At 40.1% G+C, this 27,644-nt stretch overlaps 1 protein-coding gene across 2 annotated transcripts in view; it reads left to right on the top strand.

The window, feature by feature from the left end:
- Positions 1-1,376: 1,376 nt before the first annotated feature.
- The window catches only part of ZRANB1 (zinc finger RANBP2-type containing 1), a 48,097-nt gene continuing 21,829 nt past the window's right edge, over positions 1,377-27,644 (top strand). Inside the window, exons 1-3 of one of the 2 annotated variants that reach the window (XM_068951471.1) lie at positions 1,377-1,617; positions 15,647-15,744; positions 16,488-17,338. In XM_068951471.1, coding sequence (XP_068807572.1) covers positions 16,525-17,338 — 814 coding nt within the window. In that variant the 5' untranslated portion in view covers positions 1,377-1,617; positions 15,647-15,744; positions 16,488-16,524. The remainder of the gene's footprint in view (positions 1,618-15,646; positions 15,745-16,487; positions 17,339-27,644) is intronic. The other variant, XM_068951473.1, reaches the window with a different exon arrangement.

The raw sequence follows: 27,644 nt of genomic DNA, 5'->3' as shown, positions 1-27,644 counted from the left end.
TTTTTTTTCCTAATCATGAAGATGGCATGATTGTTTATGATAAGGAATATTCTTTTTACATTCTTACATGTGGGTGTGTGAAAGAAGATGCAGTTGTCCCAATATTTGCTGCAGCTGAATATATTTAACTGTTGGTGCGTTTCTGAAAATGCAGGCTGTGGGGCCCGAGTGGTTCAGTGGCGACAGGAAGAGAATTTAGTAAATAACCTCTCTGAGAAAGACAAATCGCATTCACAATTTAATTAGTTTTCTGCAAACATCAGGGGAAAAAAATGAGGGGAGGGGGGAGGTAAACGGGCACAAATTTCTCTTGCAGTCGCCGTTAAGTGTTTAATGTGACTCGTCCCGACTCCAGGGCCGGCTGGACGTCGGCTGGGCAGGGGGGTTCTGCCAGCGTCTCCCCAGAGCCGCGGCTCGGCCGCAGCACAGCAGGGGCCTTTTTCTCTGCGCTGGACGAGCGAGCGGGGACGGATCCCCTGTCTTTGAGCGGGAAGCGGAGAAAGGGCAGCGCGGACGGGCCGAGGGCTGAGTTTAGGCTGCGGGTCGCCCTTTCCCCTGGAGGGAGGGATGGGTCTTGCTGGCCAGAGTTAATGCTTATATATAGCGTTTACCCCGCTGAAGCGGGAAGGGGTACAACAAGCATGCTGAGGTGATGGTTGATTTGTTGGAGGCCCTCGACGAGGTGGTTCGTTTGGCGGTAACTGAAAGAATTGGTCGGGGTCGGGTGAAGTTTGGGGTAGGTGCAGCCTGGGCCCCGGTACTTTTGAGAGGCTGCTCGTGGTGAGGGACTGTTCCCCTGGGAAACTCAGTGTCCACCTATCGCCCTTTCAGACTAAACAATCTCACTACGGCTTTTAACGCGACCCCTCCGCTCCCCGCAGGAGCGGCGTCGGCCACGGCCGACCGGCGCCGTCCACCTGCGCCCCGCCACGGAGGGAAATTTGTGGAGGGGGGAAAAGGCAGGTGCTGGGATGAAGCTACAGCCCGGAGGGATGGACGACAGCATCACCAGGCCCTTGGGGCGAGCACGGCTGAGGGGGGCTGAGGAGAGCGGGGGTCTGAGGGGAGCCGGGGGCTGATGGCGGCCCCGCGGGGGGGGGGGGGGGGAGGGGGGGCGGTGCTCGCGCGCGGGGCGGGGCGGGGCTTCCCGCGGCGCCCGGCGAGGGGCGGGGCGAGGCGCAGCGCCCTCACAATAAGGCGCCCCCGCGGCGAGGATGACATCAGCCGTTCTTCCCAAAGAGGCGCGCGCTCATTGGCGGAGGGGACGGCGGCGGCTCCGCCAATGAGCGCGGGGCAGGGCGGCAGGCTGGGGTGACGTACGGTCTCTTTGCCGTATGGGGGTTTATTTTGCTTTGGGCAGCTTCAGTCGCCGCCATTAGAGGAGGCCGGGGAGCGGGGCGAGCGGTTCCCCCCCCCCCCTCCCCCGGCCTCGCCGAGTGGGCGCGCCCGCGGCCGCGCCAGCCCGCCGCGCTGGGAGAGACCATGTCCTGAGCGGGGAGAGGACGCCGCAGCCAGCGGGCCGGGGGTGGCGCGGGGCGCGGGCTGCTTCCAGCGCCGAGCGTGTGCCTGAGGGACGGCTCCCGGCGGCGGCGGCGGCGGCGGCGGCGGCGCGGCCAGGTAAAGCCACTCTCCCCTACGGCGCGTACCGGGGAACGGCCGGCGGCCCCGCGGCTGCCGCTGCGCCGTCGCCGTAAGCGGGGCGGGCTGCGCGGCGGGAGAGGGGGGCGGCGGTGGCGGCGGCCCTGAGCCGGGGACAACCTGCCGGTTGTCCTAAAGAGGCGCCTGAAGAGCTGCGTTAAAGCAGCGCCAGCCTCAGTACAAAGGCAGGAAACTCTTGTGACTCTGATTTATTTATTTATTTATTTTCTCTCTCTCTCCCCCAACCCCCCCTTTGCGATTGCTTCTCCGCGCTGCGGTACCTTGATTACCGGAGTGAGATCATACCTCTGTTGCCTGCTACTTCTTCCGCCTGTGGTGGTGGGTTTTTTTTTTGGGGGGGGGGGGAAGAGTTGATTTTCCTTAGTGTGTGTGTGTGTGTGTGTGTGTGTGTATATATATATATATATACATATATATGTTTTTGGACATGTGTCTGCCTCGATCTGTATACCGTAGTAGACTAGATGCTGTGAACTACTGGATTGCGTTTGGCGTATCTTGGACGACAGTTTCCACGATACTGTTTGTCATGCGATATCGCGTATTGATCAGGAATGAAGTACGGCATAGGAAGGATTCCCGGTTCGAGCTTGTTTTTTTATGAACTGTATTTTTAAAAAAGAAAATCAAGTCGATAAAAGAAAATAAGGTAAGCCTCGCTAGTCCGTTCTCCCAGCGTCTTTACCCTGCTCCGCTTTCGTGCTCCCACGCTGCAGCAACTTCCTGTCGGGACGAGGTAAACTTCTCCGAGGAGGTCACGGAGGTGCCTGTGCGGAGCCGGAGCAGCGCCTTCTGCGTGGCGAGGGGTGCTCTTTCCACCCCTCAGCCTGGACTGCACGCGCTGCTGCCTCTCCGGAGTAGTCGCTGCCCTCTCCGGAGCAGAGGGGCTGGGTGAATGATGGGAAAAATTAATCTGGGTCTCCTGCTTGGCAGATGCAGCACAGCTGCTAGGGCCTTTTTACCAGCACGGGTGCCTTTTAGTGATAACAGTGAAGAAAACTTTTCCTAAAATTCGTAGGAATGGGTATTGTAAACAAAACTTTTTGACAGGCTGCATTTGGACGGTCTCTGCTGTTTTGTTATCTAACGCATTGCAAGCAGTGAAACTGGCATATGATTTAACAGGTTGATCTGTTTGTTGATGCAGAAATTGAAAGGTGAGATGTAGCGTGTGCAATACCTTCCCTTCCTGTTGATTTCCCTAATGCATACTGCTATAAAGCTTGTTCTGTTAGTATGTAGGCAGAACCTTGTAACAGTGGTTCAGGAGGGATTTGTCACACTTAATTTTGCTCTTCCTTCTGCAAATCTAATATTTTGCCTTCCGTGACTGCAGAAGAGGTTTGTGAAGCCTGGTTTTGGTTTTTGTTTTTGTTTTTTTCAGTTGTTGCCCAAAGCAGGGATACAGGTGAGCCGCAGGCAGTGTTCTGGAACTCTTTTTTATTTGTCTGCTTCCTCAGGCCAGGCTGAATTGGTGTCTTTTAGCATGCAGAGTCTCGCATTTCATATGTAAAAGATGACTTTGATTTAACTCTGTCACAGCAGTAACAGGAAATCATCTTTTGGATCAGTTGTGTTTTGTAGGATTTGTGAAATTTAAATTATGTGGTGTAATTCTCTTGAAGAGAAAAAAAGGTTTATTACCTTAACTTTTCTCCTGACTTTTAAATAAGGACAGGGAGAGGGGGATGACTATTCAAACTGTAGTCTGTTATTGTATTGTATTGTCTCACTTAGCATTTTCTCAGAAGTAGTTAGAAATATTAATTTAATTTGAACACTGAGTGGTGTAAAAGCATCAATGGTATTCATCACAGAAGCATAGCTTAAATTGCAGACTAGTTAAAACACAAAATTGGTCAGGGTGACGTTTTCAGTCTTGCGTATGGCCGTTCTAGTCTTGCATTATTCAGGATGTAAATTCCTTTGGTGGGGGGGGGGGGGGGAGAAATCCCATCCCTCTTTGGAGCTCACTGCAAGACAGTGAGGTCTGCAAATACATTAGAAGTTTAAGTAGAAAGTACATTGAAGTATTGATTATATGAGAAGTTATTTTTAATGCAGTCAAATAATCAGATAGGCATTCAGGCACTGTAATGTGGAATTTACTAGCTCCTTAAGGCGATGTTACCTTAGGTGTTAGCTTTCTCTTTCCAACTTCTCTTTGCCGTATCAGTTTTGCACTGAGTTGAGATTCTGCAGAACTTCAGAGCAGTACATTCTTCCTGTTGTGACATTATATTAGTGACAGTAAAGCGTTTAAGCTGCTGGTACAGATTTCTTGTGTTGACCAGTTCTGTTGGTAGTCTCACGTCCCCTTGTCCCCCCTCCCCAAATTTTTTAAAGAATTTGTTATTTTGAGCTATTCAAAATGTATGTCAACAAGTAATCCCCACTTTAACTGAATTAATTACAATTCACAGTCTCCTGTTGCTAAAATGCAACTAAACTTTAGTTTGGCAGCTGAAAATGGCAGACCTAGCTGTAATAAGAGTTCTTGATTTAAATTTTTCTCAGCGGTACAGATGAAGAAGGAAAAAAGGAAAATTGAAATGAGAATACCTTTTTTTCCTTTCGATGTTTGCTTAAACAGCCGACGAAGAGCTTACTGCTTTACTTGTCAAAAGTCATAGTGTGATCAAGCCAAGTTAAAGAGCAGTGGTTATAACTTTGTAATGTCAGTTGGATGGGATTTGTTATACCTTAACTAAAAGATAAAAGTTTTGTTTTTAAGTTCTCAAACATAATCATACTTCGGGTGCTTCACAAGTATTTACACTTTTTTCCCTTGTTGTATAGCTGACATTACTTTACCTTGCAGAGAATCAGAATGATTCAGTTAACGACTATGAGGTTCTTTTGTTTGTTTGCCTTTGCATCATCAAGTGCTGAATCCCAGGTTCTCATACATAAGTAAGTAGCTGAAAGTGAATTGATGTAGGAAAAAAATATATATTTCTTTCCTTCCTGCAATGATTTGATGAAAAATTCAGTACGATTTTGAAGCCGTAACTTGTAACATCTTGACCATCCCTTTTATTTCTGGCATGTTAGTACAGCAAACAAAAATACGAAATTTTAAAGAAACTTCGCATGCTTTTCTCTGTCTGAATAGAGTGAGGTAATTATAAGAGTGTATGTGTGTGCATATATATATATATATTTTAATTTCATGTTGAATTCAGGGTTACTGCAAATTTTAAGATGATATGCGGTATAGTCAAACTTTAGCGTAAACTAAACTTTCTGCATTAACCTCAACCTTTAACTTTAGGTTGTTGAGAGCTTGAGTAGGTTTGTTAAAATCAATAGTACTCTTTCCGTTTACTGTGGCACACTTTGAGTGGGGTTCTGAGGATTATAGCATGCTGAAAAACATTGGCTTTTACAGTTTCAGTAGAAGTGAAAAATATAGTTTACAATATTTGTACTCTTGTTTTTTTTTCCAACTGATAAACATTTCAAAAACATTAAATGGGAGGAGTTGCGCTTTTTTTTTTTTTTTTTTTTGAAGTCAATGACTTGAAGTTAAGTGGAGTTGTCAGTCTTGCCGCTTGTGTTTGGCCTTTGTTAGATTTGACAAATAATTACTGTTGTTATTATTATAACAATTTTAGGGATTGCCAACCACTGGAATTTCTGAGAAAATGTGACTGGGCGTTAGGGTTTATGAAGTTAATTCTTCTGGAACTTTTTTGAAATACAGGATTAATAATAGGACTGTTATCTCTTTGGTATCTAACGATTAAAAACTTTTTAAAGAATTGTGGTACTTCACCATAACTCTGAAAACACCTTAGTCTATAATAATAAGAATGATTCCATATTTCCTCCGTTTGTGGCATTAACAGATTTTTCAGAAGCTATGTAGTCAAACTGAAGTTGTATAGACCCGACATTTTTCACTAGGACTTTTTGCCTATGCTGCTGCAGCATTCATGCAAAATCTTATTTTGGCGAAGACCAAAGAGGCAAGCAGACTAGAATAGGGAATGAGTGGAGTGAGATTTGAAGAAAGACCTGTTTTTAGGGAGGAGGAGTGATACAGAGACTTTGGATCAAAAAAGCAGAAGAAATTTTAAGTTTTTACAGGGAAAATGGGGAAGTGATACTCTGGGAAGAATGGAGAAAAAGATATATGTGCCTAGCATCATGCCTACAGAAGCAGGCAAATTTGCAGCCTTCCGCATCCTCTACTGTACGGCAGATATAATTAAGTTGGCCTTTTTACCATTTGGTTATTTAAATTTATCCTGATATAATCTGTGCTGCTTGTTCCTAGAACAAGGATACTATTGCAACATTTCTTATGTGGTGTTTTTTAGTAAGGTGAGAACTTGTTGCTGGGAATAGCTACTATTTTTTCTTGTAACCACATATGCATTTTAATTTAAGAAAAGTGAGTACTTTTAAGACACATGCTGGAGAAGGCACAATACTTGCATCTCTTCTTAAGGCTGAGTTCTGAATTGAACTGAAAATACTTGAAGTAATAACAGCTAGGTACAAAATGAATACCAGGTGTGCAGCCTGCTGTTTGTGGGGGATGAGGCAGTGGAAGGATCGACTCTTGTCTGTTCTGATAAGTGTAAAGAGCACTTCTTCCTGAAGCTGTTACTTGTGAGGAAAGAAACTACAATCTGTTTTTTATGCCAGAAGCCAGTACACGGTGATATTTTATTAGGAGTATGTTTGCCACTGCTTTTGTCACCAGCTGCTAAGGTTTAAAAATCCTCCTTCTGATTCTTTGACTTTGACTTGATTTAGCATCTGTTCTTGAGTAGCTATTTTTAATAAAATGGAAAAAGTCTGAGCTTACTAGGGTGCTTACAGACACTAACAAACCTCTGAGATAGGTGGATGCTCTACCCTTCTTTAGACAGACAGGAGTTAGCTTTCCTGAACTGAAACAAGAAATTGATCTGAATCATGGCTTACATGACTCTGGAAAACAAAATAAACTTGAGTGGTCTGGGTTTTGTTTTGTTTTGTTTTTTTTTTTTCAGTAAACTAGTACTATAATGATCAAGCCATCTTTTAGTGGCTTTGAAGTTGTATGTGTTTTCTTAGAAGTGTTCATTTGAAAACTGTGCAGTTTTTAGAGAGTATGTAGTCAGTACACTAGTCAACAAGAAAAAATGACCATGATAAATTTCATAAATGTGGATAATTCTTAGAAAAATAGGAAATTTGTGTTTGTGAAGATGACCATAGGTTTGTATGAGAGAATCCTATCTTTCTTGATTGTAAAGACTATGAGTAAGTGCATTACTGATGATTTGAACTTCTTTCAGGCTGATGGGCTTGAAAGTATTTCTTTCATCTCTATTCTTCCTAGTATCTAAAGAAGGATTCAGTAGAGATAGCTATTGTATTTCCTACAGGGCCACTTTTGTCTGAAGATCTGGGTCTTAAGTCTTCTGCAGTTTCCAGAACTGTGCAATGGATACTTGTTTTTGTGCTAGACCTCTCCCTTTATTCCACACTACCTATGATTCTTCAAGATTTATTTTGTGCAAAGTGTCTTAAAAATTCATGACGAGTTTTATTCACCTTCTGTCAGAGGCCTGTGGATTTAGATTCTGACAATAAAGGCTTCCCCTTACTGTGCTTGTCAGGAAGCAATTTTTTTCTTGCCGAAGGAGTTGGATGGCCTACTGGACTTCTTACATTTTTTTTGACCTCTGCGTTGCTGTTTAGTTTAGCAGAGAGAAAAATAATTGTCGCCTGTTAGCTTTTAAATAGCTTATTTAAATAAGGTTGTTCAGTGTTGTCTTTAGCAGAAACTTATTCCCGTTCTCCTCCCCCTACCTCCAGTAGCTTACTGTCTTAGAACTGTCATTCTGAAACCTTTTTAACAGCACCAAATTCCTTGCACTGTTTTCCTTAAGTTATTGGATTGCACCGTGAACAAAATACGGATTACAAATGATGAGATTTCCAAAAAACCAAAAGGTGTAATAGTGATTTAAAAAAAAAAAAAAGAACCCGTCACTCCTTCTCCAGAAAGTAGAGTATTTTGAATGTATTTTTAATAAAACCTTTGTTACTCGCAATTTTTGTTTTCTCTGTGATATTTGATACTGCATTTATTTTTGGCGTTTTGTGGTAGCAGTCTGCATGTGCGCTGTGGTGTTAGAATTTATGCTTCTTTTTCTCTCTTTTTTGATCCTTTCCCCTCCTGTCTAGCCAGTATCTTAAAGAACTGGATAAAACAGTGAGCATAACTGTATGGGGTTTTGCGCTATAACTTGAAGTCTTAATGACAGACCAATTGCAAACACATGTACCAAAGACTGTCCTCAACTGTATCTGAAAGTAGCTTGCTGTTGATTAGGAGGAAACTACACAATAGTTGATGTCACAAGTGTGCGTGTTTCCTTGTTTTATTTGGAGACAGGTAGTTTTTCTCCACCAAATGGTGAATATGTCTGGATCTAGCCATGTTTTAATTTATGGCTAGCTGCTATTGAGGAGATCCAGGGGATAATTACTAGAACTGAATGTCAAATGTACAAGTTTCATATAATACTCCTTGGTAGTTGGACAGGTTTAAGTATTTTTAAGTTCTGATGTCTGACTCTACAGTTTGTTTTTATTCGGAGCATGACATCTGGTTTTCCTCATCTTGTGTAAGGGTGGCTGAGATCTAAACAAAACTGTCTTATGATTTAGGCATGTAGTCTAAACACATGTAAAATACATTTTTGTATTTGACCTGACTTTTTATTTAAATAAAACCCCTCTTGTTCAACTTGAGAACTTTGTCCAAATCAAAGGTCTTTGGATAATGTTCGTAGTTCTGTGAGGTTTCTATCATAGCTCATTATTTTGGGTCAGTTTGCTTGGTTTTTGATTAGTATTGTGTGGGAGATGCTATGTATTATGTAACTGTTGATCTGCTTACTCTCATTACTCTCATTTTTCCAAATGGCATTGGTTTCCAAGTAAGCAGTCGTATTTAGTCCTTCCTAGTGTGTGGTAACATTTCATCTAAACAGTTGTTCACTTTAAAATGAGTTTAAACAACCGCCTCCCCCTCCCCTCAACTTCTCAAAAAAGAAAGGACACTGAATCGCAAGCCGCTACCGTTGTCTTTTATAGTTTGTTCTCGGCAATTAAGGTTTTCCTAACTTTTAATCACAAATTTAATAGAGTGAGATGTAGTTTGACCTAATTAAGATCAGTAACAGATAACACTGGAACTTGTGCTTAAGCTTCGCAATGGGATCAACTGTAACGCTTAAGAGCGGGCTTAAACAAAAATGCTTTAACTACCAAACATCAAAATAAAACGGGCAGCAAAAGAAACTGAATGTTCAGTACTGTCATATATTGTGTTAATTCCGGAGTCGGTTACGGTTTTTGCAAGGATTCCCCAAATCACCGTGTTTTTAAGAGAACTTAAAGGTAGTGTGTGTCCACACTCCCAGCAAGTTAGAACATTTTGACACCTGGATGTGCATAACACTGAGCTTACTAGAATGCAGTCTAATCTGTTCATAGTTAAGTCTACATCCTAAGCTAAAGTCCGTTTGCAGTTCTTGTGTTGCGGATGCCTTTTTTAAGATCTGTAACTTCTGAACTGTTAGACTTACTGCATAGAGTTTCTGCAGAATTAGGCATCTCTTTACACTAAAACTGCATATAAATTCTCTTGCTTATGTGAAGACTGTCTTTATGGATGATTTGAAATGGTGGCAATTGCATTAGAGATGTGAATAGAGTATTGAAAAGAAAGCAAAATCAGCATATTTTTTCTGAATATGATAAATCTCTAATAGAGGAGATTTAACATGCTTTTTTTAATGGATTAGTTTCTCATTTTGAAATGAAAGCAATTTTTGATTAGGTGTAGATAAATGAAGCTTATGGTCAGAATTCACCCAGTGGACAGAATTCTAAACCTGAGCATTTTCTAAAAGTTGCCACTTCCTCAGATTTTTTTTTTTTTTTTGGTTAAAGAGAAGTGCACTACTTGTGGCTCCTTTCTTGGGGAAAGAGCAAATCTTTTGAATTTTAGCTACCTGTCCAACTTACAGGAATAGATGAAAAGTTGTATGTAATAAAGCAGGTCATACTTAAAATCTGCAGTCTGTAGAATAGTTGTTGACAACCTAGACTATCAAAGCTGAATAAAAATGTTAATTAAAAATTTATCATACTAGATTGTTATTCTGTTATAACTAGAACACTTTCAGTTGTTTTTTTTCTTATGCACCCGTTGATGTTATCATGTAGATTTACATAGCAATGTTTTTGGCCTTTTCCCACATTTGGGCCAATTTTTGCTTGATAGCGCCTCTCTTAAGGCAGCAGCATTCTTCCTGTTCTCCCTATTGAGGGCAAACTGATGGTCCTGCCACGTGGAAGGACAAAGATGCTACTTGTGTGTCTTGAGAGCAGTGTTTTTACTAGGATGAGGATGGAAGGGATAAAGTAGTTTGCCTCCATCCTAACACGCTTCTTGCGTTATATCTCTATTACATAATAAAGGGGTTTCTGCTTTCTGTAATGATAGGGGCAGTCTGAAAACAGTTCCTGCTCTCTATACTGCAAATAGCCAGCTAGTCTTTTTAAAGAAATAAAAATTTTGTAAGCAAATTATTATGTCTTCAAGAAAAAAATCTTATCGAGCAGGTTGCAGAAAAATTTTTAACTAATCTTTTCCTAAGATGATAGCACGTGTTATCCTTTTTGCCAATCTGTTTGGGTTAATACCCTTTGACTTGTAAAGAACTGTCCTATCAGTCAAAACAAACTATTTCCTTGCTCTAGTATATTCAAGGTAATATGGAAAATGCTTCTACATTTGTGACTTTGCAGGAATCCTTCCGCTCTTTATTCTAATATGTAGTTATTGCCCTGATCGCTAAGCTTCCAGATGGAGCGCTGATCTGATGTGGTTATCTCGCTGGCGAGGTCAGCAGAGACAGCAGCGGGACCTACTGTTTGTTCCGTTTAAACCATGGAAGCTTTGGTTCATGCTTTTAATATACTGACCTGTTGAGATTCATGCTGAATTAGCTTTTGACAAAGCAGTTTTGCTAATCTTCCGAGACAGATGGAGGTGGAATGGTAGGGAAAAAAGCAGGGCCTAAGAGTAAATAGTAAGTTAAGGGAAAACTTCAATAAAATTCTACCTTAGGAAATTAGCCAAGGCAATTTTATGTGAAAATCAATTCCTTGGTACTTGTCAATACATTTTAAATAGCTTCTTTCAAAGTGTAGTTTTAAAAAGCGTATTAATAGTGTAGTATGTCACAGGGATTCTTGAACCCAGGTAACAGGAGTGAATTTATGAGACCAGCTAAATAACGATATATTTTGTCTGAGAAATATTTAAGGAGTTTTTTGGTGAATTTACAAGTTTGCAAAAGAAGCAAATTAGGTTTTTTTGGTCATTGAGCTTGTGTACAGCTGTGTTATTCTCTAGACCTTCCTACTGGCTGTGTATGCAAATTAGCAAAATCTTTTATTTAAAGAGTCCCTTGGTACAGGTTATGTGCAATTTTAAAAGGGTGTCAAGGATAGAGTCAGCAACAAAGCTGGATAGTGGCAATATTTACACTGCCACTGTGTGAAAATGGGGAAGTCAGAACTATTACTTTGTTTCTCACTAGAGAGAAAAAAAAAAAAAAAAAAAAGAGACTCACATACACGTTGTGCATCTGTTCTAAAAGACAATTATGTAATTTTACCAACCAAAAAATTAGCTAAAACTATCTAAATTCAGACATAACCATGCAAGACGATAACCTGGATGTATGGTTCTAACTTCTAAAATCTGAATTTTTCTGCTGCTCGCAGCTTTTAATTTGACAGATTTAGAAAGCTTATTTATATGTAAATGAACTTTAATTTTCTAAGACTAATTTTTAATACAACCAAAAGAGAACTTGCGGCAGTGATATACAAGGGGGAGCACTTCAGAAAATTTGTCAAATTATGCAATGTTAGTCATAGGCAGTTTTTGTTAAAAAAAAGCTCTATGCCCATCAAGTATTAGCATGCGTATTTATAAACTCTGCAGCAACGTATCCAGCTGTTAATGAACAGCAACAGCTATGGGACTGAGACCTTTTCTTAGTAGCTGTGCATCTAACATATTATGAATTGTGGCATATTTGAGATTGCTGTCAGTGAAAGTGCTATTGTTTGATCTCTGGCTTTGATTTGCAGTCGTGTTTCTTCTCACTCCTTTGTTTGGTCAGAAGTGTGGAAGATGTTACTTGTACCCCCAAAAACTGTTGAGTTAGTAGGTACTTCTGATGAAACTGCAACACTATCACTGCTTATTTTGTTCGCTTCTTTCTCTGAAAAGTTGCTTTGCAGTATTTTTAAGTAAAAATAAACAGCTGTTCTTTGCTTTTTGGAGCAAGCTAATAGAGGCAGCCACATCAAGTGGGAGAGCTCTATTTTTCCCTGGGAAGGCTTGCTGAAGATTAAGGTGATACTTAAAACTTGGAGCGCTTTACGGGTGTGTTAGACCAGTAAAGTTTACTAATTTTGGTGCAAATACAAAAGCAACGTTAGCTTTGTTTGAAAATCATTGCACATAAGCAAAACAAATTAAGATGGGGAAAACTGATTTGATCAGCATAATTATGTGAGGTTTCCGCCAGTCTGCCAGCAGATGTGCTTCTGACATAACCAGCCCAGCAGACGTCCTTAGTGTAGACTGGTCTAAATCAGCTGCTGGCCTGTTAATTGGGAAGGGCTTGATCATTTGGAAAAAAAAAAAAAAAAAATCACAGCATTCGTTGTTTGAGCCAAGGGAAAAATTAACTTCTGGTGGCAGTGAGTAATTGACTTACATGGAGGGGAATATAGTTCCATCACAAAAATGTTATGTGAAGACTTTATCGTTTCTTCCCAATTTCTATGTGCCATTTAGTATGTTCCCATGAGGCTAAAACCAATAACGTTCTTGCAAGTTGAAACAAAGTAAAACAAGAAAATCTAATTATTTCTCATAGATGACCTCTTGTTGACTTGTTTTATTTAATAAAATGTAATCTGTTAATGTTGGAATATTGCAGCAACTTTTCTTTGTGATGTATAAGTATTTCATATATGTGCCTCTTTAATGTGCTGAGTAGCCTGGAAGGTATTTAGCACGCTGTATACACCTGATCAGTTAGAATTTTGTTTGAAGCTTTGTCGGTTGCTATTCCTCTGTGAGAGGAGATAATATAGGATTCAACTCCTGTTATCTAAAATAACAGTTAACTCGAAACCTAAAGGAAATAATTCTGAAAAAATGTAATAAACTACCCCCTTCTTGCTGTGCTGTAGTGGGCATCAGCAGAGCTAGCCAAGAGGAGGAAGCCTGTGTTTTGTCTTTATCATTGTCTGGACGTTTTCTTGAGCAGACTCACTGAGCTGCATGTTCAGAGTAATGTATCAATTACTCATCAGTTGATTAAACTGTTCTTATGGAAATACACAACTAGTGCATGCGTGACAATTCTGAGCCAAACCTCCGGTGGACCGGTTTTACTCCAGTGTTACTGATAAAATATATCTGCAAAACCTAAAGGCTTTTAAAATGCAAAAGAAACCTTGAAATATTTTGAAACTTTTGGGTAACTTTTTGATACAGGAAGGTTACCGGCATTTGTTTCTAGTTGTAGAAGAACAAGGTGTACATAACTCTGAAGTAATTTTTTTGGTATTAAAAGAAGGACTTTAACTCACACTTAGAAATTACATTGTTCCACGTGAGCCTTTGCGTAGTCTTTGCTTCGTAATAACCAAAGGCCTCATGTTTGGCGGTAGTGAGCTTATGTCTCTAATGGAGGCTTTAGAAGCTGCAGCTGCCAGCCCCTCTAAGAATTATGTCTGAAAACATCTAACTTTTTAAGGGGTACAGAGAATAATTGCAGCTAAAAAACTAGTCTCATGATGCGTATAAAAACTTTTCTGTATCATAGTATGTACAGTGCTGTTTAGTGTCTTAAATAATATCTCAGTGCTTGTTTGGATCATTTTTTGCAGCCTGCCGCTTTTCAACTTGAGTGGTAATCTCTTCCCAGTCTTTATGTCAGTAAAACGCATGATGCTTTGTTTTTCTCCCCTGCCCCAAATCCCAAGTGTGAGTTGGGATTTGTTTGCGATGGGCATTGCTGCAATGCTTTAAGACTTTGCGCATTGGGACAGATGAGACCTCTTACAGTTACTGATGCATCTTGGGCTTCTTCACATATTGTATGCTGTTTGGATGGTTGAGATTGAAAGAATAACCTGCTCAGAACATACCAGCCTCTGAGCAGGTAGAAATTGTTCTCAAACTTGTATTGGATACTGAACTACTGGAACAGACACTTCCTGATTTTTTTTTTTTTAAATTTTTTTTCTCTCCCTCTGTGTGTAGTGTAGGTGAAACTGTTCTTCACAGTTTTGCTGATAACGTGCATCTTCATTCTCTTTCCTTAGAAGCATTTTAATTGTCTTAAGTTCGTAACTAGAAAACGTTAAATATCTCAGAGCTTTACTGTTATTGCAAAGAACGAGCTTGTTTAAGAAAAGTTCAAGCCATGTTAAACCTATTTGGGGCACTAAAAAGAAACCTTTGACTAAATGAAATAGATAGATCAAGCATTAAGTGTACTGATGTTGAAGTGGATTGGTAAAGCTTCGCTTACTAAGCTGTTTGTTTCCCAAGTTTCTGAAAAGTTCTCCTTAAAGAAATATCCTTAAGGACAATTAAGTTGGCTTCATTCCTCTTTATGTATTTTTTTTTCCTATTTTATTATAGATATGGGGGGGTGCTAGCATGGCCTTTTTTTTTTTTTTTTTTTTTTTTCACCCATTGGACATGGACTTTTATGAGCGGATGGCGGAGGGGAAGCCATAGGAAGTCTAATTACCTTCTCAGCACATTCCTCAGTCTGACACAGTTTTATAACCTGGAGTTGGGAGTGAAGTGCTCCCAAGACTGTTCAAACAAGCAGTTAGAACCTGAGCTGTGAAAATGCTGATTCTGTTCCGATCGCTTGTCCGCTTTCACACAGCATAAATATGGACCACTACTGAAAAGGATAGTCCTGCCCCGTCCTCTGTCCTGGCCGTGCCCCTCGTTCATGCAGCCACCTGATCTAGTAAATAGATCAGAGAGTTGAGCTGTTGGGAAAACTGTCTGGCGTGCTGGAGTTCACATACGGGAGACGGTAGGAATGAATAAGGGCTTGGGAAGAGAGTACCACTGTGCCTTTCCATGACAGCCTGGATCCTGACAAATTGGATGTGTAACTGTGCCTTGGTAGATCGAGATGTGTGTGAAGGTATTTCCCTGAAGAATGTACAAACTCATAAATGATTTCCTACTTGGAGAACAGGTATAAACTAATTTTTAGACTGATGTGTCCAGATTTGAATTTAATCCTCTTGTGTAACTTTTCTATTGAGTTACTGTTTACTAGACTCTGGGTGTTGTTATTAACCACAAGAGTTGCAATATAATGAATGTAAGAACTGTCAGTCAACTAACACGGAAAGTTTGTATTTTAGACAGTTCTGAATGTTTGAAAATAGCACATGTAAGTCTTATATGGTGAGTAGCAATTCTGTGGTAAGGGAGGAAATAGACTATACAAGTTTTCTTACATATCCTTTATTTACCTGCCTCATGCCGTCCCGCTATTATCCCCTCCACGCAAACTGTGAAATCGTAGCCTTTTTTTCTTCCCCATCCTAAGCTTTAGATTCAGACGAGACTGTTCTTCTAGACGTTGTGGTGTGAGTTCAGAATTATTTGAATCTAATTCCTCTACTTTAGCAGAGTGACTGATCATTTGTGTAGTGGTTGGTCCCTTTTAAACATTGATTTTATTTTAAACAGTCCATATGTTAGTCCCAGGAGGTCACGACTGACTTTAAACAAACAGATTGGGATCAGAATAGGCGTGGCATTTAATAATTAACTTTCTGGTTACTCAGGTCCAGTAGGAAACCTATAATGAATCTGTTTTCATTTTGTTTACAGGAATAGTTATCTGCTTAGTCTCATCCTTCATATTTGGCAATCTGAGGGAAAGGTCTGAGCCAGCATGAAGACGGAATCTCTTCTTCATTAGAGAAAAAGTGAGTTGGAACTGGATTGAAATCTAGATTGTGGAATAAGAAGTACTACTTGTCAACAGGCTTAGCTTGTGCTTGTTTTTTAGTGTTATTTTAGCCACATACTGTTCTTAGGAGTGATGTCCAGTTGAGGCACAGTCTCTGTTAAGCACACGCATACAATTTTCAAACCTATGCATGTGATGTGATCGCTTTTACTTTACTTCTTGTATAACTACCTATCCGATTTGCTTCGTCCCTGACGTCTCACAAAAGAGATGTTAAGAGTTTGTGTTCCTTTTCCTGTACTGCTGTATTCGTGTTGAGTTTTGCTTCAGTAGTTTAATACTTGTGACTTGTTTCTGCAGCCTTATTGGTCTCTGTTCCAGTATTCCTAGCGCTTAACGTATGTCCGTCATCTGAATTTTATTTTGAAGCCTCTGTTCAAATTTAAGGATTACCTGAAATGCAGGGCCTAGTTTCCTTTCATTTCTACCTTGTTGTGAGTTCTGCCTTTAAAAGTGCAGCATATGGAAAGCAGCTCGATCATGAGTCGTTTAGCTTAAGTCTTGTATCCTGTTCATATCCCCACCATGTCCTAATAGTATCAAGAAAAAAAAAAACTTCTCACTGTTTATACAGTGTGATATTCATATTCTTTGGTGTAATATGCATCAGTTGGGTTACATCTAATTTACGAGATTTTTTTTTTTTAACGGAGATTCTTTGCAGTCATTGTGTACTAATGATATGTTTTGATTACTTAGCTTTCTGCCTGACGCAGTTCATTTCAAGAAGTGCACGATGACAGAGCGTGGAATTAAATGGGCTTGTGAGTATTGTACATATGAAAATTGGCCATCTGCAATCAAATGTACCATGTGCCGTGCTCAGAGACCTAGTGGAACAATTATCACAGAAGATCCATTTAAAAGTGGTTCAAGTGATATTGGTAGAGACTGGGATCCTACGAGCACTGAAGGAGGGAGTAGTCCTTTGATATGCCCAGATTCTAGTGCAAGACCAAGGGTTAAATCGTCATACAGTATGGAAAGTGCAAATAAATGGTCATGCCACATGTGCACGTACTTGAACTGGCCAAGAGCGATAAGATGTACTCAGTGCTTGTCTCAGCGCAGGACCAGGAGTCCCACAGAATCTCCTCAGTCTTCAGGATCTGGTTCAAGACCAGTTCCTTTTTCTGTTGATCCATGTGAGGAGTACAATGACAGAAATAAACTCAACACAAGGGCTCAGCACTGGACTTGTTCTGTTTGTACATATGAAAACTGGGCGAAGGCCAGAAAATGCGTTGTGTGTGATCATCCCAGACCTAACAACATAGAAGCAATAGAACTGGCAGACACAGAAGAAGCTTCTTCGATCATAAATGAGCAAGACAGAGCTCGATGGAGAGGAAGCTGTAGTAGTGGTAATAGCCAAAGACGATCTCCACCTACAACCAAACGTGAATCTGAAGTAAAAATGGACTTCCAAAGAATTGAATTGGCTGGAGCTGTTGGCAGCAAGGAAGAGCTTGAAGTTGACTTCAAAAAACTAAAGCAAATAAAAAATAGAATGAAAAAGACTGACTGGCTGTTTTTAAATGCTTGTGTTGGTAAGTTGTTTGTTGCTACATTCTACTGTTAGTGCCTATGGCTGGGTATTTTGGGAGGATGAGGAATGTAAACAGAAATTTGAAACTTGTATTTGAAAAAGATTGTTTTTAACATTTTAATTTTTAAAAAGTGAATCAAACATAGAAGTTCCTGAAATAACACCTGCTAAGTGAGAGTGCAGAGTTCATCCGTTACCTGAACAGAATTGGACCTGTGCCTGCTCTTTAGTAGCAAATGTGCTTGGGCGTTTTGATCTTTTGTAGGAATGGATTTCCTTGTAAACGGATTCCGTTCTGTATAGCCGCAAAGTTGGAAAACTACAAAACCAGTCTGCAAAACAATTTTCTGCATATAGAAGTGTAAAAAATGCCACTACTGGGTATTAAGGTTACTGTTCTCTTTACTATGGCAAGATATGCTAGTAGAGTCAGCAGCTGCAGCTTGGGAGTATTTGTAAACAGTGTAGAGCTTATAACAGTACAAGATGCTCTGTCAGATGTTAAAAATAACACAAAAATATGTAGCTCCAAGAAACTGTGTGTGTAATGCTGACCTTGAAAGTAATAATGTATTAATACGGATACTGTGCTGTAAATGTTTACAGGCTTTCTGAAAGTATTTTTGTAGTCAACCGATTCAAAAAGTTCAAATACCAATTTTGTTTTGTATTTTAGTGCTTTCCTAAGGAAATTCTGGATAACTCTCCCAATGCTGTTAAAGAACAGAGACATGTGAGAGCAGGGTTTTCTCCAGTTATTGACCTTGTGAGTTAACTTTTGTGCTGTAACTTCCCCGAAGAAGATATCTTGTGCCCTAACATTCAAGCGGGTTAAACACTTGAAATGTACAACTATTTTTAGAGTAGGACAACTTCATTTGAAACGCTAGCGTTCCTGGTATGTCTCATGCTGTTCCTTGATGTTTTGTGAAGACGCTTTGTTTGACGTATTTATTATTGAAAAACTAATTTGTGGAGCTGTTTTGTTTAATGTATTTGATCAGGTGTAAAAGTTGTTGGCTGTCAGGGATTTGGTTTCTCTGAGCATTAGCTCAGAGAAGTATTCCATTTTATTTTTGTGTTGGTAAATAGCTTCAGACAAATTTTTCCTCTTGAAAATAACTAGATTTCTCAATGTTTCCTAGTACCTTCAGCCCTCTCCCTGCTAGCAGACATATAGTACTTTTTCTTTCTGAAATGAAGCAATGGAAAAACTATCTGTTACTCTGTAAGTTACTGAATACTCGAGATCAGTCTTTGGAGGTCGTTGCTGTGCCTGACAGATGTCTATCTTGCATTCTAATAACAATTGTATTAAATATTTGAGGTTTTTTTCCTCTTGCTTCTGGAAAAGTGAAAACAATTTTGGACTATTCCGTAGCACTTTGCAGTGTTTTACGTTTCATGTTTAATCTGTGTGGGAACGGTCGCAGTTCATATTTTGGAACGTTAGTTTTGCAACTGTTCAGTATTGCTTGCGATTATAAAACTGCACGTGACCTTCAGAAAAAGATGTTCATAACAGTTTGGTGAGACAGTTTGGTTAATTTAAAATGAAAATACTTTGAAGGTATGCTGTTAAGATACTTAATGAGAAAGCCAGAATGAAAGTTGAGTTGCTTGTGCTGAATTTTCATAGATTTCATGGATTCCCTTCTGTAACTTAAAAACTTGCTATACTTTAACGTTTTAACTAAAAACAAAAACACTGAGGCTATTAATTATTAGTGCTTTGTTTCAGAATTTCATTTTGCATATCACAGCTTTCGTGTGTGTATGTGTGTGTATGTACATATGTGTGTGTATATATATATGTGTGAATATATATATGTGCGTGTGTGTGTATATTTTTAAATATTCCTCCTGCTAGGAAAAACTTTCTCAGGAAGACTGATTAAAAGTTCATAGCTTCTTTTGTGGTTGAGTCTCAGTGTTATGCAGGGCCTGTCTATATTGGAAAGGTATACCAAATTAACCACAAAATTTGAAAGCAATAAGCCAAACCAAAGCTAGTTCTTTTGTTGTCTTTGACATGCTTAAAACAACTGAAGTTTTGATTGACCAATTTTGCCTGCAGCATATGGTCTCGCAGTGAAAGCAACTGAGTTATTGTGAGTTGGTAACTTGCTATCTGTTAGCCAAGTGGAACTCTTGTAAATCACTAGTCAACCTGATCACTTGCAAATTTTTGGTCACACAGTTACAAATAAAACAGGTTCTTGTGAATTACCAGGTAAGTCTGAGAATTGATAGAGTAAGTATGTAGTGTTAGCATATTTCAGCTGACAAGTGGTGGTTTGTAGAAGATTTAGTAACTTCAGACTGTGTACCTCTAAGCTTAAGCTAAACCAGGTTTGGAAGGTCCATTTGCTGTCTGTCTTACATGGGAGAGGTGTGTTGGTTTAAGCTTTTTGCACGTAGAAAGTGTAGCTTTCATTGAAATTACAGAGATTAAGAGGAGCAAGTGAAGGAGTTATTCTTGGCAGGCTAGTTATATTTCCTTTTCTCTTAAGGAGATACCTTAGAAGATGATATCTTTTGGAAGATACCACGGTGAATGTTGATCGGGATGCTTTGGACCAATTGTTTAGCTGAACTCTCTCTTTTCATCTTGATTCTTTTCTAAAATTCTTTTCTACTAGATTTTTGATTTAATGTGCAGTTTCATAAAAACACTTATCAGACTGCTTTTATTCCACGTTTCTTCTTCTTAGGCAAAATGTGAAGGTAGACATGTATCTTGTGTGGATGTAGAAAATTACCTGTGCGTGTGGCTTTTAACTCTTCTTGGAAATATCCGTTAATGCTCCATGCACCTCACTTACTTAATGTACCATCAAGGCTTTTATTCCGTGCAACTGTAGGTTGTACAAAATGTGGTGAATGGAACTGCTGTATTTTGGCATGAGCAGTTTTATTTGATGCAGAGTGTTTTTGCTAAAGAATCATAAGGGTGTGACCTCTCCCAGCCTCTGCGAGTAAATGTACTTAGATTCTCCATTTTTGATTATTGACATTAGGACATAGGACTTAATTGGTTTTGCAACAGTGGTTATATGCTGTAAATGATCTACTCTCAAAAAGGTGAGATTTTAGAGCTATGATTCAAAGCGCTTCCAGGGCTAGGTTTTAGAGTGGTGCCTGCGGAGTGCAATAGCTATAGGGTACTGCTGAGAACTTTTGAGTTGTGTATTTAATTCCTGAGCTGGAACTGTAACCCACAGATTAAAAATAAACTGCATTTCTTCTCCTTTTCCTTTTCCCTCCACCCCCGCTTATTAAGCGTGGCAGGAGAGAAAGATTTTTCTCCTTGTTCAGGTCCGTAAGGTAACTTCATCACGGGGCAGACTGCCCTTGCTACAGATGGTGGCTCTACGATCGACTCTATGGGCGTTCTTCTTAGCAGTGTGAAAGAAACAACTAAGAGTGTTTCTTAAACAAATCCAAAATATTTAGAGTAATCTGTAATAAATCTTGTTTTGCAGTACATCCTTAAAAGGACTGTTAGCTCGCTCCTAGTTTGCCTACATATGTGTCTGCTTAGTTTTATTTTTTTGTCAACTACTTCTCTCTCTACTACAGGTTTTTTTTCCTCTATCCTTTTCCCGCTGCAGTTTTTTGAAACAGTGCCAAATGTATTACCCAAGCGTTCCCAAGCGCTGTGGGAAAGGCTAGTCATTCTGTCTAGATTTAGGTATCAAGTTTGCTGAGCGGTGTCCCAGAATGCTGTACAGCCAGCGCAGAGAGAGGCCTCTTCCTGCGCTGCGTCTTGCAAGAGCGTGCAGCTTTTCCTGGACAGTAAAAGCAGCCTGAGGGGACTGGCGCCCCCCAGCAGAGCGCTTTTGGCTGGCCCTGCCACCCAAACCACCCGAAAAAGTTGTCCTAGCTGTTTGTCCTCCCTCAACCCTCACTCCTATTTTTAGTTAGCCCAGACCGGTTTCCTAACTGCATTCGTGGCACAGCTAAAGCTTGCTGTGGATCCCTGATGCTGTAACAAGGGAGTGGGAGCAAGCCGCTGGAGAGGAGAAAGGTCATGCTGTGTTGTTCCTTGGTGAGTTAATCTAGGCCAGCTAGTGCGAGTTAGTCACCGACAGGCGATTACTTGCCGTGGTGGCCTTGGCTAACCGTGGCAAGGAGCACCTTGTTGGGATTGTGGAGGGGGAGAGATGCTGGTGTGAGCTGCAGGGCCTGTCCTTTCCCCCTGCCAGTTTCTTTGTAGTACTGGGAAGCATGACTTGGCCTAATTAGCTGCTATGCCGGGTAACGATGCTGTAAGCATACATACAACTTCTGCCTCGGTAAGAAACACCTTGCTGAACTTTATGTATCTGCCATGTGTATTCTGGTGTTCCTATTTCACATTTGTGTGTATATGCACATGTATATGTATGTATAAATACGTACACGTGTGTATGTATGTGCATATTTATAACGTATGTATGTACATATACATACATATAAAAGAAAAACCTTATTGTTGCATATCTTTTGGGAAGGCAGCAAAACTCTGCATACCTTACTCCTTGATAGAAATCTAAACTCCTAAAGTACGTTTGCACTTGTGTCTCTTCACTGATTTTTTTTATGCTAAAAATAGTTGAATAAACCATCAAGTTAAAACTAGTTACTTAATTTTATCTTGGAAGCACTTCTGGTTATTAACTTTAAAAACATTCCTGCTTTTTCACTTTCCTTGCTTCCCTTTAGGGTACAACCCTGCAAGCAACTGATTTGTCATTAACATGACTAAAGGGGTGGATACCTCCGACAAGAGGGGGGCAGGGACCTCTTTCTACATTTTTTTCTGACATATGTGTGCTGTTTAGCATGCTTCTAACATATTACAAGGCGATATGAACCATATGTAGGTATAAGAGATGTTTGTGTGGGGGGGGAAAAAAAAAAGAATGTGTCCGAGTCAAACTCTCATATGCTACGTGGCTTCAAGTTTCATATACTTGTCTTGGAAGTTATTCTTTAAGCTAGTGCAAGTTGCCGAGCTTAAGGAGCTTAAAAATTCAGTGTGCAGAAGACTTTCTCTCAAACTGTCATTATTTAAAGAGTGATCTGCTGCAAATTGGGTACTATGTACTAGTACTATGAAGGGAGGTCCTAAAAATGGAGGTAGAGGAGAATGAGCAGAAGTGAGCTGATGGAGCTTCATAAACTTTTTTTCAGACAGTCCTTCTCTTTAATTTTGTATTAATTGATCTGAATCTTCTTCGTATTTGCTTGCGAAGGAGTTCTTCCACTAAGAGGAGAAATTCTTCTCACACTGAGTGTTTTTGGTCCATAAAATGATAAAATGTGGTAGTTACTGATAATAAAACATTTTATGACCACCTTATACTCCCCTGATAAATAGTTGGAGGAGGGTGAGATCTGAGCTCTAGCGAGACAGTTTGCATACTCAGACCACAGCTCCTCAGCGCTCTCCATGCTAGAGAAACAGTAAAATTATTAGTAAGCGTCAAAACTGCAGTTTTAAGAGGTCAGTTGATCATTCTCTCACTTGCTGATAGGTATATGACAAATGCACAGCCATTGTTATGAGTTTTATGATCTCTGGTAAACAGGAGCACGTATGTGATGTAAACCACTCGGTTGTAGCAGTAGCAGAGGAGAGAGACGTAGGATTCTGTGTTTCTGATCTCTGGTGTTACAGAGGGTTCTGCTGCTCTCTCTCTCTCTATATATATTTTTTTTGAGGAAAACTTGTGCTCTTTTGTGCAAAGCAGTAAACAGTTCAAAGAATAATTACAATTGTCCCCTATGTGGGTCCTAATGACCTCCTTAAGATAAAGTATTTCCTTTTCTAGTCCACTCAAATGTGAGAACACATCATCGTTGTTTACTATAGCATTGCAGCCTCCTTAAATACAAAAAACCTGAAACTTCTGACTTGTTCTTCAGCTTATTATCTAAACAAAAGTGCTTGCTTGTGCTCCTGCAGTAGTTGAGCAAAAAGTTGTATTTATTTAAGCAGGTATATTATGAAAATTCGTTCTCTTTTTGTTTGTTTCATTTCAGCTTAGTTGTGCTCAACTTCTTGCAGTCTGACAGCGTACCCCTTCATCCACAGATAATCTCTTTGGACGTGGATTAGCCCGTGGTTGCGCTAACCCAAGCACAGCTAATATCTGCGAAGTAACTTATGCTGCTGTTTTGTAGTTTGATTATATGTAGTGAGGACACAGAAGGCGACTGTTTACAGCTCACCTTTGAGAAGACTGCAGATCTGCTCAGGGGCAGGGGAGAAACCGAGTGTGTTTACTGAGGACCGCTGATTATCCATCCCATTGTCTTCCCATTCAAGTGCAAGTCTTAGTATAAGCAAAGTTGTTATGTAGGGCGTTGTAGTCTGTGTGGAGGAGCTATCAAACCACTGCCTTGGATGGATGGGTATTGGCAAACAAGCATGAAGAGGAGCAGAGCGGCTGTCTGATTGTGAATGCCTCCCCTGCAGTATATGCAAGACTGGAGACCTGTCTTTTATAGGACACCTGTCTTTTATAGACCTGTCTTTTATAGGACTGCTTTTGCAGTTGTTGAGGGTCGGGAACCTACTGCCGCCTGTCTGACCCACTGCATTGTGCTGCTGTGTAGGAGCTCATTTGTGTGTCCATAATGGTCACCTGAGGTATTGTTGGGGAACCATAACTAACTTAACCCTCACTTTAACCACATTTGCTGTCAATACACTCTGTCCTTATTTGCTTCTTTTAGTCTTATCTCCCTGTATGTTCAAGTGTTACTCCTGTCAGGAGCTGTATATCCCAGAGGGCTTCTGTTCTGAGCCAGTAGGGCAGAACTGTATCACTGTCCATTCAAAAGAACTTGCTGTTTTATTTGTAAGCTGTACTAGCCAGTGTGCCGCAGAACTATCCAAAAGACACCAGAGGATACTGCTGAAGTACTTGCTTTGGCACTTACTTTTACACCTAGCTCTTGGGAAGCCGGTGGGACTGTGCAATTAAGGCAAACGGGATTTAGCTCTCTAGCTATGCTTGTAAACCTCGCATATTTTCTTAGTTTAATTTACTGCACTAAATCTTAGGAACATCCCCATGTATTAAAGAATAAATTAAACATCTTAGCTGAAGTGGTTTGGTTCTAGCAACTAGGCTAATTTATAGGCTTATAAATATTAGCAAACGTAACTTTGGATAGCTAATGAAGAAGATGGCTTTGACGGTTGTGTCAGGAAAGTGCAGGATCAAAATGATATCAATAATTGCTATTGGGTAATTTATACTTTTTGATTTCAGTCTTTGTTTAATATACCTTCTTAATCTCTTTACCATATATCTTCTCATGTAAGCTGAGAGTGCATATTTCAGATCCGTGCTATCTGTAGGAGTTAGGACTTCAGTAGGAGAAGAAAAAACCTTGGTTCTCGGTGCCATGAAAGAATATTTCGATAAGAATTCCCTGAATTCAAATGGGAGCATAGCTGAACGAACCTGTAAATACTAACTGAATACTAACTCTCACTTTATTTTCCTTTGACTTGCATGCCTCACTTTGCATTCTGTCATGTCACTTAAGAGGTCAGTTTATAGTCATGCATTTGTGCATTAAGCAAAGCAAAATTGCGTCTTTCAGGGGTTAAAAAAGAGCAATTTTAAGAGCAATTTTTTTAGTTGCAATACCAAGCTAACGTTTCTCAAATCTACTTTAGACAAGAATTCTTGCTGTGGGTCACAACTGAACGTTGAATTTTAAGGGTCTGTTTCCATACATGTAGCTCTTGTGAATAATCTCAGGTATGCTCTAGCAAGAGACCTAGCTACTTAAGCACTCATCAGGGTTATGTGAACAGTCTTAAGGCAAATACCACTCTTCCTTTTGACATTTTAACAGCACCAAGAATGCAGTGGGTGTCAGTGGGAAAAATCTAACTGGCATGCATTTTATCAGAACATGTTTCAAAGACTGCTTGTTTAAGTAATCAGGCTCTTGTATTTTATGAAATGCAGTGAATTATAACATCAGTAAATATTTCTGTAATGTTTCTTGTAAATAGTGTTTTGTTAAGCTTTTTTTAGATAGAATTAATGAGTTGGAGACTGTCATCCATCTGACAGAAATTAAAGCCATTGTAGGAATGTGCCTCCTCTTGTCAATAAAAGCATATTAAGAGCTTATTTTGGAGCTGTGATACTGAATTTAAGAATTTAAAAGCTTAAGGCAGCTTTTATGAATGTTTTGTGTAGTCAAGATGACCCCAGAGTTGTGGGGCAAGATCCATCTTCTCTGATTTGCCAGTCTGCCTGCTGCAGAAGCTACTATATTTTTGCTCAGTCTTTGTTGTAGCCTTGGATTACTGACTGGCACTGAAAGCAGACTGGCACCTGATGAGTACTTAGGAATTTTCTCTGTTCTTTCGAATCAGCTAATATGGAGTAGGTAGTTGGCAGAGCTAGTATAGAGAAATTTGTACTTCCCCCCCCCCCCCCCCCCCCCCCTTGAGTGAGAGGGACCAAGGATGTTTGTAATATTCATTGAAAATAAGCCCTGCAATAGTGAAGCTCTGGATACTTAGCTCACAATATTTTAGTGCAAATTAGTGCCAGACACGAGAGCATACAGCAGGTTTGCAAGAGCAGGCATCTCGTAAGACAACAGCCTTGTATTTGTCTCTGTGCAACAATTTACGCAAAACGAGCGCTGTATGGTTTGGTCTTGTGCATTATGTTTGTATATTAAGAGACTCTTACAAAGTGGTTAGGACTTCTCACTGTACGTCTAGAAGTGGGTTGGCCTGGACCTGAGCTAAACATTTGCTGCGGCTCTTCCCCGCTCCTAGCCCCCCATGAATAGTCACTTGGTTGTTTGAATTGGGGAATAGAGAAAAACCAGATACAGCATATGCACATGTACACATCCCCCAGGCCCCGCTTCATGTGCTACAGCTGTGCTAGCTTGATGTGTCATTTAGCAAACCATCATTGTTTCTTACTTCACTACTCCTCTCTTCTGCTAGATAAACAGTGTCGCCAACCCCATACTGAATTTGTACTCTCCGTTTTTAATAAGGCCTAGAAAGCATATGCAGTTTGCCTATTTTTGACATATGTATTTTTTAATTTTTTTTTTTTTACTTTTTTTAGCTTAAATTTCATCAGTTAGGCTTAGAAATGCACTTTCTAAATGAAAGCTTATTTAATAATTTTAGTAATTCTGGGACACGGGGCTTTTAGGAATGTCAAGTATTGTAAGACTTATGAATAAACTGCTGGAGCTGGCAGTGCTGTATACAGCATACATCAATGATTTTGATCCCTATAGCAGCTTCTAGTAGTTAGTGCTGGAAGGCATTGCCAAACCTCGCATGATTGCCTCTCAGTGTTGGTCTTAAATCTCAGTTGCTGCTGAGGTTTTATTAAGAGCGGGGAGGTAGTACGCTGCCACAGCAGCTGAGGATGGGGGCGTAGAGGAGTAGTGACAAATACGAATTGACTTAAGGCTGTCCTGGGTAGTGTGTATTGGAAGGGCTGGCTGATTCAAATTTTTGTGATGATTTGGGACTGATCATCTGTCACTGAAAGGTCACGTTTGGAATATTTGATTCTTTGATTTTTGAAATTAGACTGGGATATTTGAATTGCCGCTACCTACCAATTTTAGGGTGGTCTTTGGTATATTTTTGTCATTGCATGGTTCAGTGGAATAGGCAAATATAACAGGATTCTTTTCCTTGTCAGTAGATGTCATCAAAATCTAATCAGCCTTTATAAAGGTATTGTTCATGAAAGTAATATGAATTTGTGTCATCAAGTAGCAGAGAATCTTCTTCTCTCAAGGTTTCTCTTTTTCATTTTAAGAAAACAAGTCATTAGATAGTGTCTGGTTTGATATCTCTGTAAATGTGTAAAAAAGCATCAGTGCTGCATTTGGTTGGAGTGATGTATCGTAACCAGCCTGGGTAGTGCCTCATCAGTGGCGTAAAAATGTGGTTGCGTGGAAATAAATGCTACGCTTGGCGTTCTTGTTAGGGGTAAGTTTTGTCAGTGTATGCTGTACCTTTTGCTTTGATGGTATGTTTTAGTTCTGGAGTGAAATGTCATAACAGGAGCACGACTAGGTTGGTCAGGGATCCCATATTGCATTCCTTTGACGCAGGTTTTAGTGAACTTGAATCTCCAACCAAAAAATTCTCTGTTGTCTTCGTTTCCCTTTGCTGAGCTAGATTTTCTCCATCAGTAACAGCTCTTTACTTGTTTAAAATATTTTTCGTCAGTGAAGTCTTAACTGCTCTGAAATAAGAATTAAAATGGACAAACGTAATTTTTGGCTAGTTAGTT

Source organism: Struthio camelus, chromosome 7, assembly GCF_040807025.1.
Source record: "Struthio camelus isolate bStrCam1 chromosome 7, bStrCam1.hap1, whole genome shotgun sequence".
Lineage (NCBI taxonomy): Eukaryota > Metazoa > Chordata > Aves > Struthioniformes > Struthionidae > Struthio > Struthio camelus.
This window is presented reverse-complemented; position numbering and strand designations above follow the sequence as displayed.